General features: G+C 40.8%; 1 protein-coding gene across 1 annotated transcript; it reads right to left on the bottom strand.

Moving 5' to 3' along the window:
* Positions 1-100: 100 nt before the first annotated feature.
* Positions 101-13,962, bottom strand: IDH3A (isocitrate dehydrogenase (NAD(+)) 3 catalytic subunit alpha). Its single transcript, XM_086620143.1, has 11 exons — positions 13,936-13,962; positions 11,636-11,698; positions 10,116-10,199; positions 8,628-8,742; positions 7,900-8,087; positions 7,516-7,649; positions 6,742-6,844; positions 6,600-6,664; positions 4,409-4,493; positions 3,802-3,954; positions 101-1,920 (listed from the first exon to the last, which is right to left on the bottom strand). Exons 1-11 carry the CDS (start codon positions 13,960-13,962, stop codon positions 1,837-1,839), a joined length of 1,101 nt encoding a protein of 366 aa, XP_086476269.1. The 3' UTR covers positions 101-1,836.
* Positions 13,963-15,340: the final 1,378 nt, after the last annotated feature.

Genomic DNA, 15,340 nt, shown 5'->3' with positions numbered 1-15,340 from the left:
TCGCAACACTACCTGCACGTTTCAGTATTCACATTGTACCGATTCTTACCAATGTGAGCTGCAGTTCTTCTGCAGAGTGTTACAATGGCCAACACAAGCGGGCAGGCTCCAGCCACTGTTCTTGGTCAAAGAAATCATGCAGAAGAGGTTATTGTTTCCATCAAAGTTCCGGTACCAGTCTTGCACATCTTACAGACTTAAGATTTCTTGCAAGTACCAACAATCAGCTCAACACGTAAGACAAGATAGCAGCCTAGGATTATACAAACGAAACAAGCAATAGGACTTGGAAAAGTTTATTTTTCCCAATTTTGTGCGTAATGGTAATCCAGAAGTTCTTTAATAATATTAATCTAAAGGAAACAAGGAAGGAGCAACTTGTAAAACACAGAAAGAAACGTTGCCCTATTCACCAAAAGCAGAGTGCACGAGGAATAAAGCTCATTGTCCCTCCTCCAATATGTTGTTAGGCTGTATGAAAAAAGCTGGGATGCTTACTTTATAGAGGGACACTGGGAGAAGTTACTCAAAATTGATTTTACTTCTGAAACAACCAGCCTGAACAGTCTTAATAGATATTACTCCATTTAGTTACTTTCTATTAATAGAATTAAGCTTTAAGAAGCCTCGTTCTGACAGTAGGGATAATCCTGTGCTATAGTCATGAGTTTTAAAATACACATTTTCTCGTAGGACGTACTAATGGAAGCATACCTTAAGACATACAGATCAGAATGACTCACATAACAATCTGTATGTGATGAAGGAGGGAGGGAAGAGAGTTGCTTTTGCGCCCATTAAGCATAGTAAGCAGGAAAAAATAGTCTCAGATCCCCTGAATAGGGATGAAATGTATTTCTGGAACATAGGCACCAGAGCCAAACCTTCAATCTCTCTTAATCCATTTAGGACTAGTTCCTTACATTCAGAGTTTCTAGATTAAAATTACTAGTCAATACAGTAAGACACACTGAACAGACTACGCATAAAAGTACAACACAAAAAGCATTCTAGCATAAGTCATGAAATATTTAGTATAAATTTGTAAAGTTAGTACTTTTCCCTCACAATATACGGCAGAAGTAATTTTGTGTAATTTACTCTCATTAGAACTCTGTTGTAAAGTGTGTTTCAGAGAGGAAAATTTCTAAGAATTATTTTGGTATATAGATTTGAAAAATAATTTTACTTCAACATTAATTCTCTCCCCTTGCTGGTTAATGTTTATGGGGTTTTAAAAACACACAAATAGATTAAACCTCTAGAATTCTGTATATCTTTACTCATGCCCTTGGAGGGCGAGGCTGTATTTCAGGAATCACCAGAGTATCTGAAGTGTTTTTTTCATTGCTTTTAACATGAAATTGCTATTTTAAGTTATTTAATACCCGTTTCTGTATCAAGGTCATCTTGTGCTATTGTTAGGCTGAAAACCTATCTTTTAAATTTCAGTAAGATCAATAAAATAGGTTTTAACCATTAAGGTGCTTTTACATTTTCACTAATTCTGTTACTGGTTTGTTTGCATAATTTTTCTTTGTGGAAAGTAAAAACCTCCCGTTGAAATGGAAAATTGTAGACAGTTCCAGTGGCAATAAAAGAATTCACTTACATAAAAATGTTCACCAGATAGAAAAAAAATAAATAAGACAAAGCACTTAGAAAAGTCCACTGAAAGCAGGCACAAGCATGATTTGTAGCCGTTTGGACTAAATTTATTAATGGAGAGGCCCTAACTAGAAAGTTTGCTCTCTTAAGAGACAAGCAAACTGTATGCATATGGATATCAGGTACTTGATGTGTCGTTTCGGAGTTATTACAGATTGCATGAGAAGTTTAGTCTGTGTCCTGTACTCTGCGGCAGATCTCCTCTGTGAATTCCGAACACTTGGCGCTACCTCCCAAGTCTTTTGTCAAGACCTGAAAGAAGGAAAAAAAAATTACTAAAATGTTTTATGGGGCCAGCCTTGTTTCTAAACAGTTCTGTGTGTTCTTCTTACATGTTATGTTACAGATCCTAATGGGGGTGAGGGAGAATACATCAAGTTTGAGTTTTTCGGCGTACCCTGTAGACTACATCAATAAGGACTATGCAGACTGAAGCAGGTAGAGAACTTGAGTATGAACATCCAGCATTATGTGATCAGATTTCAAACCTTAACTACAAGAACAAAGTGCGTTTGGCTAAAGCTCTCCAAAGTCCCTTAGCCACATAATAGTGTAATCAATTGTCAAGTATTTTTGTCTTTTGCAAGTAAAAGCACACGTAGCTCTTAATGCTGCATGTTGACAGTTTCATCACGTAAATTTTTTCATCAAGTACAGTTCCTGTCTGGCAGCACAAAGATAGTAAAATCATAAAACCAGTGGGCAACATTGCTCGTCCAACCTAGCAAGACTAAAGCAGTCTAGGAGGTAATTTAAAATCCTTAGTTTCCCCTTCCATGACACACAGAGAGATCTTAATGAAATGGCTGAGGAGAAGGGAGGAAAGGGAGAAACAGCAAGCACGAGAGGCAATAAAGGTTACTGCTTTAGTTACTATTTTAGTATCTTGTCATTTTAACTGCATGATGCTTTTTTCAATTCAAAAAGATTCTCTCCATTGTGAGCACATAATCATAACATTGTAAGTAACTAGTAAACAAGTAGCCATGTCACAAAACTTGCACTATGTTATCTTCCATAGAATTACTGACCTGCAGATGGAGGATATAATTTCCAGAGCAGTAAATGGGAACTTTACAGGAGCACCTCTTTGTTTACCTGTAAGTTTAGTGTTTTGTTTTTCTAACTGGCTCCTACACAAAGTAAGGTAGCTGCAAACAGACCACTTATTAACTGATGACAGCTTTTTGTTTAAGCATGCTTCTTCTAATTACAAAGCAGCTTCTTATGCTCCTGCCTAAAATAACTGAACCAGCACAGCTAACTGCAAACTTCAGGATCTTTCCAGCCATGTTTTGAAAAGGTGGATGTCAAGGTAGATGAGTGAACCAATAACACTAAGAGCACAAATTCAAGTCAGGTTTCAGAGTGTGAGCTCCTCCAGAACAGTCCATTTGAGTCTTGAATCTGGAGACACTTATTGCCGTAGGGAGATCACATAAAATCTTAAGGGGAAATGTAAATACTGGATCAAAACTGTTCTTCTGTAGTCAAAAAAAGGAGTGAAAGCAGTTAGGAGGAAAAAAGAAATTAATTGACCTGAAAAAATAGGAGCAGAGGTATTACAGTCAGGACCGAAATGCTATAAACAAAGTGGATGATTAAGATGTGGATGCCTGTGAAAGGTGAATGAGTGTCGCAGAACCACAGAATCCTTTACGATGGAGAAGACCTTTAAGATCATCAAGTCCAACTGTTTAACCTAGCACTGCCATGTCCCTACACACTTCAGGATCCATGTCCTTCACTTGAGGATCCAGATTTACATATATGTGCTTTGTATGCATTATAAACTTCAGAAGTGAAATACTGCCAGTTACTTAAACCTCTAATCCCCTTAATGGAAAACAGACATCCCGTTCTAGCTTTTACATTTGACAAAGATGTGGAAATGTAAGATGAGCATTACCAAGACACAAGGAATGCTACAGCCTGTCCTTATCACTGAGCTGGGCAGATTTAATACCACCAAAGATAAGATAATTAGTATCAGAGAAGGATAACAGCACTGCTCTTGCGTCAGGCTAGCACAGCAGGTCACCCACTGTTCTGGTGTTAGTGTTCTAAGTTAATTTTTGCTGTGATAGAATATGATTTTAATTCACTGCATTTATTTGCGCACTCTACTATTACCTTTCCATCTTTAATTGTAGCAAAGCAAGCTGTCTCAATTTTTGTGGCATGTTTGTGTAGTCCCATGTGACGCAACATCATTACAGCACTCAGAAGAAGGGCAGTTGGATTTGCCAAGTCTTTTCCTGCAATGTCTGGTGCTGTTCCATGAACCTGGAAATAAAAGTGAACCTATCTGTTATGATGTCAATATGCTGATTAAAATTTCCTGGGCAATTCAAGTGTATGCAAGCAACCTGAAACACAGTCCTCATGCACAAGCATATTAAAATAGGACAGTTAGTGGAAAAGAGACAGGAAAGACCAGAACAATTCAGTTCAAAGGCATCAGAAAGGAGGAACTAGGTTACCTAGTATCTCAAGTTCTATTTCACAGGGGGTTTTTATCTTACAAAAAACAGGGAAAACAAAGTGTCAGCAAAAGGACATGCAAAAAACTAATTTGAACTACTCTCTCTGGGTAAAGTTTCAGCATCTTCGCAGTAAAATATAGTTCTACAGAGAACTTAGTTAAATCACAGCCACATTGTATGTCATGGAAAAGCTTTAGATTCTCAAGTTGAGACTAAGTAGTTATTACTACTATAGCTTGCATAAGATGACTTACGGATTCAAAAATTGCAACTCCATTAGCACCAATATTTCCACTTGGTGTTACTCCAAGACCCCCAATCAGTCCAGCACACAAGTCACTGAAAAAAAAGAAATAACCCAAACAGAAAAACCCACAAGTTTTTTCATATTCAGTTGCCTGTCTGCAAGGTATTAAGATATTTTTGTTTCTCATTTTATTGCAACAGTAATTTTATATACCCACACAGTCTGAGAACAACATTGGGAAAGAAGAGATGCTGTTAGCCTCTTGTACTCCATTAGAACATTTGAAAATTTGTAGAACTACTAGCAGGAGACAATTTAATAAAGGAAAATTAAAAGGAAATTCCAAATACTAGAGTAAAGCTGACTGAGACATAGATGCAACAAAAGGTACTCAAAGCACAGAATACCTGTAGATGTCTCAAAAACTAGCAAAAATTGTAATGTACGGTTCCCTGTAACTATCTAGAAGTCTTACTTCCTCCTCTGAAGAGGCCAGAGAACTACTTTTCATATGTAAAGTCCTTCTAAAAAAGATGGGAAGAAATTTGCTCAGGTAGATGAATTACTAAGAGTTTTAAAGTTTATTGCATGCAGCTTAAGGACCATGTTCCAGGTGACACCAGACTAGCTTTCCCCCTTTCTTTTCTGAACAGCCCGTAAGTCACAAGTCTGTCATTAGCAGATGATCAGCTGTAAGCACTGTGCATTTGGTTTCCTCCAGAATTAACATGGGGAAGGACAAACGAACTCTGCCTAAAGTCATCATACTGTATCCTCAAAGCTGAACATACTGATAAACAAGGCTCTTAAAACTGCTATTTTAGCAGACTGTTTCATTGCCTACAACTTAGCTAATCAAGGACTCACAAGCAGAAAAGTTTGGATGACCTTGCAGAACAATATTTTACCTTTAAGCTAAAAATAAACCAATTATCTTTTATATAGAGTTTGGGGAAAAAAATTGATACAGTCACGTTTGTCAGTTTAGGTGTTTAATGCTTCAAGATAAGAGACTTCCCTCTGTACCTATTCAGGCCAAGAAACCTGTTTGGAATTACGTTCACACTTCCAAAAAGCACTGTGGGTGAGATTTTCCCCAGTGACAAAAGTGCCCTTCTTCAAGAACTGACTCAAATTTACTGAAAATATTTAGAACTGTGAAACTATTTATGGAATTTCTATGAGAACGTTAAAATCAGTGATACTGAATTAGGTAAAGTGAGTTGAAATGATACTGATGACGAGACTCATTTGATTTGATCTCTTTTAGTCACCAGCGTAAGAGCTGCTGTGAGGGCCCTACGGACTCCTCCACCAATTCTTAAAGCAAGAAGCATTAGTTGGAGTCTGATTTTTCGTAGAGGTAACAGAGAGCCTTATCAGAGAGTGCAATTTTAAGAGAAGCTCAACAAGCATTTCTTCTTATACGTAAGTTACCTTTACATTTATTATCTGTACAAAATCAGGAGCTGAATTCTAAGATGTAAATTGCTGTTGAACTTTTAAACAAATTCTGATTCAGGCTATTTTCTCAGTTTCTCCTTAGAGGTGCAAGGAGAAGCAATGTTATGTCATACGCTTACACGTTCAGATTAAGATACTTAATTTTACACGCAGTATTTAATTGAATTTACACTCTACTTACACATTTTACAGAATGTAAAATGTGTGCTGATGGATTTTGCCTTTAAGGTATCAAGTACCTAAACAAGAGCTGATAGGATATTTAGAGGCCACACATTTCCTTCTTCAGTGACTATGCAGAGTCATTTAACTGTATGGCTAGCTTGCTCTAAACATCATCTTACACAACCTATTTTAGTGCTTAAGATTAGAAAGTTTTTCCTCACTATCTAACTGAGCATTCTTTACTACAATTTAAGCCATTATATTCTTCACACATTAGGAGAAATTTCTTTTCTGCCCCATCTGAACAATATTCATAGCCTCCACAAGCAGAAACTTTTTTTTTTTCTAAATAAGAAGCACATTCTCATCATATAGCCCCTCCTAATAATATATTAATAATTGAAGTGTAATAATACCATCCTTTCATCCCATTTAGAGTCTGATTTGTAAAGTTTTAAACTCTGTATGCATAAAATCATCACCCATCTGGCGAGCATATAACCTGAGTAACTGTTGGGAAAGTAACAGTGTGTTACATGTTGGGTTAGCTTAAATTAAAATCTCCATACCTGAGGATGTCACCATACAAGTTTGGCATAACAAGCACATCAAATTGTGATGGATCCTGAACCATCTGGAAGAAGTATATTTTCATTAAGGGTAAGAATTTAAACTTAAAAATAACCACAATTAAAACATATAAATACTCACGTTCAGGCACACAGTATCCAGATACATTTCATTAAATTTAATATCTTTACAGTTTTCTGCTGCCTCCCTGCATTTTCTCAAGAAAAGCCCATCAGACATTCTCCTGCAATTAAATAAGCAAAAGAATATTGCAGTTATTGTAAGAAAGCAATACTGAAGATAAAACTGCATGCAACAGGGGATGAAATAAAAAAATGAGAGTGTAGGAACTTAATATTTGTGACTAATTATGCCTTATGTTAAATATAAATAGTATTTTAAATATATCACAGTCAGAGAAGTTAAGCTTTTTAAGTTTCCTCCTAAAATATTTTTGCATCAGGAGTTTAACAGGCATACATCAATGCTCATAGTGAGTCATCTACTACAGGCCTACTGAGTTTGTAAAGGCAGTATTACATAATATCACGTGTTACAACTCAGTTCAGTACAAAGGAGCTTGGAAACTGTAAAAGACAAGCCATTTTCATCCTCAGTTTTTAAATTAATTTTCCTAGTTAAGGCTGTTTTTAAAATAAGACCTTTGCAAGGCAAGTCACAGGATAACTACACACTTACTAATAATAACATTAGTAATTAAGTTATTACAGCCCTATCAATACTGGGTCAGTACTGCCCATTTTACTTAGGAGGCATTTACTTTACTTATTGCCCATTTTACTTACTCCCACTAGCATCCACAGAAGTTGCACATTTGAAGAAGGTTAAAAAAGTTATTCATCATTAAATGCATATTACTATTTGTTGTTCTTCTCAAAAGAAGTGTCAACATACATAATATTTGCCTTGTGCACAGCAGTGACGTGGCTTCTCTGATTATTTCTGGCATACTCAAACGCAAATTCTGCAATACGCTTGCTAGCTTCTTCTGTGATCAGCTTGATGCTTTGCACGACACCTTCAACAATCTGGAAGACAGTAGTTGCATCGATAGTAAGAGCATAAACCCATTTTTCAAGTCAGTAGTATGGAGCAAAGTCGTAGAATTCTGAGTGAGGCAGTCTCAACAACGTGTTTCACAATAAAATAGCTTTTTTGTAGGTAGCAAACTTAAAAAACACCACCCAAACCTCTTAGTACTAGGCTGCTGAGATGGGCAAAGTTCTCATTCATGAAACACAGAAAACCCACCAGAAACACACCACTTCAGCAACATACCACGTGCTCAATTCCACTGTATTCGCCTTCGGTGTTCTCTCGAATCGTGACGATGTTCACATCTGTGTATGGGGTTTTGTACCCTTCAATTGAGACGCAGGGACGCACGTTTGCGTAAAGGTCGAAGGTTTTACGCAGAAGCAGGTTCATTGATGGGTGCCCTGCAGCAATCGGGGTCTTCAAAGGCCCTGAGGTAAAAAAAAAAAAAAAAAAAAAAAAAGAGCATGAATGAGAAAATGAGAAGACAAACTCCTCCATGAATTTCAGAGTTGAAACTCTACAAAGTGGGTCTCTTACAGAGCATCTCCAAACTCCTATCTAACCCTTATGCTGAGGTGCCATGGGAATTCTCTGTGCTTTCAAGAGTACTACGCAGTGATATTAATCAGCTGTTAAAAGGCCAAATTGTGACCTTACGTGGAATAGGAGTTTTTACAAAAGTTTTCCCACTGAAATAAAAGATACTATCACATACTATTGTGTATCAACTGCACTAGAGGCGCACTCTGCATCAAGTCCAAAGGTTGGCATGTCACAATACCCACCTTTAACTATTGCCTTGAGGATCACTGAAAGTTACGGCTTTGAAATGAAGGGACCGTTTTAAGATTACAGAACGGGCTGTCCTCTGTAATTAGCCATTTTATTGTGCTACAGATGAAGGACTTTGGCTTTAAATCAGATTCATGATAAAACCACCAGTATTTAATTATTAACCCCTAAAGTACCTTTTAATCCCATTTTGTTTTTATCCATGGATTCTTTGGCATCTGGAGGTATCATCCACTTCCCTCCTGGTCCTTGGATGGCGGTAACATTCCTCTCTTCCCACTGAATCGGAGCCTAAACACATTTAGTCTATGTTAACTTTAATATCATGACTTTTGCTTCAAGTTTTAACTTCCCTTTCACAAAAAGGTGCATAAGGAATTCTGTCTAGGCCTTCCTAAACAATTTTTCTCTGGCGAGTGAGTGAACAGGAGATGATTGAACTCAAAAATAAACATTCTTTTTTTAATGTAATTAAGTAAGTGAAAATGAAATAGTATGAGCAACATATCATTATAAACTTTGAATACCACAGGATGACTCCCTGGGCATCACATACACAGAATTCATTAGAATTGCAATATACATGCTGCTACTTCTTTCAAGCTCTCAGAGCTGTTGAGTTCTTTGTATACAAGAGACAAGACATTTGACAACTGCATTCCTTGAGAAGTCACCATCCATGCTGCCTGGAAGACAGTACATAACATAGATATCTATCTAACTGAAAATCTGCAAGTGTTCCACAATGCTTTCTGAATTTGCATCCACCACGGGACTGTCAGTGGAGACAGGCTGCCCACCCATTCATTTCATCAGGAAGGACCACAAAGGAAAAGATAAAAGTGCCTTCATAAGCAAACAGAACCAATCTAAGCATAACATACTGGAGAATCCCCTTTAAAACAAACAAACCTGATGAAGTATTGCAGATGCACTCACACGTAAACTTAGGTTTTACTCCTCAAGCCCTCCTGCTTGATTCCCCAGAAACAACCAACACTGATATAAAGTTTCCATATATAATTTAAGAGATCTTCGCTTTTTCCAAATCTAAGTCGGATAGTTGTAATAGAAAGGGAATACGCCTTGGTGGTGTAACTAATGTGGAACAATTTAACAGGCATCTTTCCTGAGGAGCTCTATTTCCTTTCATGGAAACCGGACAATTTCTGGTGAAGTTCCTCAGATAGGTAGTACAACAGTTCTTGGATATACTCAGATGTCATATAACTTAAGTGAATGTTTTTGGCAGTGCAGCAGAATAATTGCAGTTTGATTTCGAAGAATAAGCCAGTCTTTTCACACACTTTCATCTGCACTAGAAGTCACAATGAATGAAATAACGTCCTCTATCAGTTGCTCAGGATTGCTACATCCATAAGATGATTTCACATGATATATTGAGTTCATATTTCCAAAAATTAAACACAGCATTTGCTCTGAACTCTGTACTCCTCTGCCAGCTAACAGTTTCAAGCCCTGCCTTGGCATCGCAATCCTGTCTTTTATTAGCTGATGCTATAGACTCTTTCTATTGTCAAGAATTGTTAATAGCTTAAACATGACTTGATCTTTTGGAAGTTAAAGGGAAAACATTTTTAATACACCTCGTTAATACTTGTAGTTAAACTTACAATGCTTACAGCAAGACAAACAGGACTTACTTTGGCAGCATCAAAGATCTTCATGACAGCAGCAGAAATCTCAGGTCCTATGCCATCTCCTGGGATTAGAGTTACTGTTTGTACCTAGGTAAAGAAATACCAGTAGTACAACAAATGAATGCTTGTTTTTTACGTAGACAACAACTTCATGTGTTGTAGGAACCAAGTAACTAATAGAAAAGAAAAGAAAGTTACAGCTACCAAATATTCACTATGAAGAATTGCAGTACAGGACAGAAGCAAGAATGACTAGCTTGCTTTCAAAGGGAGTGTGCAAACGTTGAGAGAATGGTTTAAAAATCCTATTCCTATTTCAAAACAGAGATATTTAATCTGAAAGGCAGGTTCTTGCTCAGTGCTCCTTGAAATAAGCTCAGCATGCTTTCTTCTTGAAATTTGGTGAGGAGATAGTAGTATCTAGTTGCGGCTCTGTTACCAGTATGTCTCCAATATTATCAACATGCTGTGTAATACAGACACATGCTAGAAAAGATTAAATTTATGAAAACCTACATTCACCTTGAAAATAAAATATCTCATGCACACCTAAACTTCTCAAGTGACTTCCTAAAACTCTGAGGCATTTTTAACAATATCAAGTTATTTTCCTCCCATAATATTCTCAAGTCTTTGTTTTTTTTATCATCTTCAAACAGATGAAATAAATTGCACAGCCCAGGCTCATTAAATAACAGTGGAAGAAAGCACTCCACTTCGGGGAAAAAAAAAAATCACTATTCTAATCATATGTGCTCTTTTGTCTCATTTATAGGTTTCCATCAGTTCTGTAAGGGCTCCTTATTACCTTCAAAAAAGGCAGCTCAGATATAGCATTATTTGCAAAACCCCAATTAGAATCAACTCACAAAGTATGTTTCCATCCTTCCCCACACAAAATATTCAAAATTTCAATATATATTGACTGCTTTTTTAATTAATTTGAGCCAAAGACATTCACTGCTTCTGCCTGAGCAGTTTTCAAGGCCACCTTCACTGAAAAAAAAGGCCCATGGGCACTTCAGACACATACACCTAAAGAAGGTAAAACATCTACAAGGAAATACACAATCAGCATCTAAAATAAAGAGGGCCTTGAAAATGCAGAACTTTAGATACAAGGTATTCTAAAAGCAGCAGTAAAGTAAATCTAGTGCTTAGAGGAAAGTCTGCAAAATAAAGGAAATGAGAAGCTTCTCAACAATCTTTCTACTTTGCCCAATATTTGCCCATTTACAGATGAGTTTCAGAAGACTGGCTTATGTCCATATTCCATGAAAAGTTTTCATGCCACTTCTATCGTTTTCTACAGCCTTTTGTATTATCACTTACGCTTTAATATGCAATTGCCAAAGACAGTAATTAACCAATATAAATTCGACATGGCATTAAAAGCATACATGTTCACTTATTCAGGTCTTATTTTTTCAGAAACTAAAGAAAAACAACCGCAATCTCATAGATTTCTGAACCCCTTTCTTGAGAAACTTCTTAAAGGAAAAAAACAGTACTATTATACTCACAGCATTACCAAAACTTCTGGTCACCTGTTTTTGGTTTTTGAAAGCACCTAGCAATCGAGAAACCTGGAACAATGTAAAACAAAAAGATGCTATTTTACTATACAAATGGGATTTTAAAAAGTTAACAATATTGCAGCAAATCTGCATTTTAAAATCATGTTGCTTTTCACTTCCTGTCTCAAACTAGAATAAAAATCCAAATGAAACGAGTAACTAAGGCTTTGCCAAGCTGGTAACATTCTGTGGCAAACACCTCTTGTGGGTATTCTTAGCGCAAGGTGAACCCAGGACAGCCATGCTTCCCAGTGTGCCACACTCTCCTATCTTGCCTGGGGGTGCGGGGATCTTCCTGCAAATAACCCGAGTCCTTAGACCAACACCTTTGGAATAAGGTTGCAGTAACTCTTAACTAAATAGGTGATTGCTAAGGATTAAGATTCGTGGAAAGCAAAGTGAAAAATCAAACACTTTCACTGACGGGTGGACAGTATCTTTACATGTTTCAGGTAATGTTTCCAAACCTACTTTGCATTAGTGTCACTTTTCATTCAAACTGTGGTGAATTTTGTTCTTCCACCTTTTACATCCGCAGGTTTTGTACTGTTGCCTTCTGCGTGCCTGACGGTTTTTAAAAAGTGTGATTGAAATGCACATTAAAGACAAAATTCACCATAGCAACGAGTCTACACAGCACAGTCAAAGAATTACAGTGTCTAAGATCTGAATATTCCAAACTGGCATTAAGCTTCAAAACTGGGATGACACCTCAGCTTGAGCTCTTGCCTAGCTGAGCACCACGGACAAAATCCCCAATCGTATCAGCATCGATAACATAACTGCACAAAAAAATTACAGCCTCCCAATCTTACCCTCCTCTCTAGGATTTGTCACGCTTCTGTGACTTAAGAGCTAGAAGACTTCAAAGTGTAAACAGACTGACACTACTTCAATTCTACCATACTCACGTACGCAGTCTGCAGCTATGAGGCGAGACAGCAACGTGTTTGACAGTCTGTATTCCTCTCCTGCCCAATGTGGATGTGTTCTCTCTTACCTTTATGTGTTCTCCCTTAGCCTTACCGACACGTATGCCTAAATGTAGCTGTATGGCAAAAGGGATGAACTATGTTGGCACTAACAGAAGCAGCTAGAAACAACGCAATTCTCTTGTATGTTGTAATGAATGCTGTTGAAGAAGTACTTTAAGCTAGAATTTATTTTTACTTGTAACCCAACGTGAGATGTAAAAGGTCATTGCAACAGGCAAGCAATGTTCAGCACAGCAAGCCGTCTTTTTGAGGCAGCAGCTGGAGCAATTAAATGAAAACATGAACCTGACTAGACAAGTCTTAAGTGCCCCCATGGTACAGTTCCCGCATAGGGAGTCAGGATTCACATTCCAGAATAGCCCTGGAAAGGGAGCAGTCTTGCCAGAAGTCATGGCTCTGGCACGTTAGTTCAACATCTGTGATGCTAGCAGAGAATCAGGCTAAACAAAATCGCTCCGTTCTGACCTTAAAATCTTGATTAACTCTTGACATTTCTTCCATTTACTGCAGCAGATAGGAGAAGTGGGGCTTCCTCCATGGCTTAGCCTCCAAGAGGCTATTAAAAGGTGTAAAAGAAATTTCTTTTACTCAAAGCAAAAGGCAGCAGCATCTCCGTGACAGCCCCAGGCATGGCGGCTGCTCCTCGGAATAGTTCCGAGCCCGTAAATCCCGAAGGACAGGTAGCGGGCCAGAAAGCAGCCGGACATAGCCCGGTAGCTCCGTTTTTTCCCAGAAGACTCGGTAATGACCGGAGTCGCGTGCTCTTTTCAGGAATGACGTTTTCGGTCTTTACCGTTTGCAAGATGCGCAGCTGCCGGCGCGCCCCGGGGATGGCCCCTCGCTGCCCGAGCGCTGCTCCCTCCTCGGCCCGACCGCGGCGCCGCGCCGATGCCGTGACCTCTACGGCGCGACCTCCCCGCCAGGCCGCACCGACAGGGACGGCGCGACGCTCCCCCCGGCCCGGCCCGGCCCGCCCCGGCCCTCCCCTCCCCCGGGCGCCCGCTGAAGTAACGGCCCGCCAGCGCCCCGGGCAGGGAGCCCGCCGCCGCGGCGGGGCCGCCATGGGGCCGCGAGTCCCGCGGGGCGCTGCCAGGGCCCGGCGGCACCGCGACCTTGCGGGCGGGCGAGCCTCCCCGGCGACCCTGCCTCAGGCAGCGCCGAGGGGCCGCCGCGGCCAAGGTCACGGGCGCGCTGCAGCCGGCCGCCCGCCCCGAGGCGGCACTGGAGCGGGGCTCGTTCCCTCCCGCTTACCGTCGGCATCCACGCAGCAGCGGCCATGGCGCTCACAGGCACGGCGGCTCGCTGGCGCCCGGCAACACTCGCGCTCGCCTCGAGACCGGAACCGGCGCGCGGAGAGCGGCGCGCCCCGCCCCCGCGGCCATGAGGCCCGCCCCCGGGGGGGCTGCGGCTGCGGCAGCGCCAGCGCCGAGGGGCGGCCTGGGCGGCCGTTCCTGCCCAGCTCCGCCCGCCGTTACCCGGGCCCAGCGTCCTTCCCCGCCCTGGCGCAGACGGACGGCGCCAGCCCTGTGTGGCGGGAAACGTTCCCCTCTTTTCTCCCCCCGCCTCCGCCGCGGTGCGCTGAGGTACCGCGGGGAGCGCCCGGCCGCTGCGTGCCGCTGGCCCGCCCGGATCCCGCCCGGCTGCCCCGGTGCCGGAGAGACATCCCTGTTGGCGGTGGTGAGGTGCTGGGGTGGACGGAGCCCGGCGGAGAGCCGCGGCCAGCCCCGGGCGCGGTGTGTGCGGAGGTACCGTGATGGCAGCCGCGTAGTGACGAACGGAAACGGTTTTCCGAGGGGCCTCCGGTTTTGAAGCGTTTGACGCTTTCGTAAAATTTCGGCTCCTAGAATTGGGTCGTTTACAAGAAAAAAATAGTTGTTGTTAAAAAAAAAAAAAAGAGGAGTGTCAGGTATTTGTTGCAGCAGAGAAAGAACCATGCACTTCAAAGTGTCAAAAAAAAGCTGTTGGAATAGGGGCAGTTTAAGATTTTTGCCTGAATTTCTGAGGTGCTTGTCTCATTATTTTTAAAACTTCTGAAGGTGCCGTGTGTCAGTTCCAGGGCGGGGTCCGGCTGCGCTGTGGCAGGCCCCGCGCTGCGGAAATCCCTTCCCGAGCGGAGCGCAGCGCGCCGCAGTTACCGCCGATAAAACTGAGACAGCTGCCGTCAAGTCCCACCTCAGGCAGCTATGAAACGCTTGTTCTCCTGTGTGCGTAAGGGTGGTAAGGTAGCTCGGCATGTCCCTCAGAGTAAAGCACCGAGCTAGAGCTCGGGCAGTTTGAGTTCAGGCCTCTGGGAATATCCGCTTCACCTGACTTCCTTGAAGACATTTTCTTGTTTGTGGAACGGTGATAATGCTTCCACCTTCTGGATGGTCTGCTTAGACAGCGATGCGGAGACTCGCTATCGTGATAGAGTAGGCTCTGCTCTCTAAATAACGGTGTTGCCATTGCTTGCAATTGTGTTCAGCCGATGTATGTCAGCTGTTTTGTTGCCAATTCAAATAATTAGTTATAGGAATAAACGAGGCTCTCGGCTTTGATTTAAAATCAAGACTGAATTTCTAAACTCAGTAGTGATATAAAATATGAATCTAATATATCCTGAAAGTTTAAACTCAAAAGACAATATGAAGGAAAACCAAAACGACCTTTGGCTTCT

The sequence above is a fragment of the Tauraco erythrolophus genome, chromosome 14 (assembly GCF_009769465.1).
Source record: "Tauraco erythrolophus isolate bTauEry1 chromosome 14, bTauEry1.pri, whole genome shotgun sequence".
Classification (NCBI taxonomy): Eukaryota; Metazoa; Chordata; class Aves; order Musophagiformes; family Musophagidae; genus Tauraco; species Tauraco erythrolophus.
Note: the sequence above shows the minus strand (reverse complement) of the source record. Positions and strands in the feature narration are given on the sequence as shown.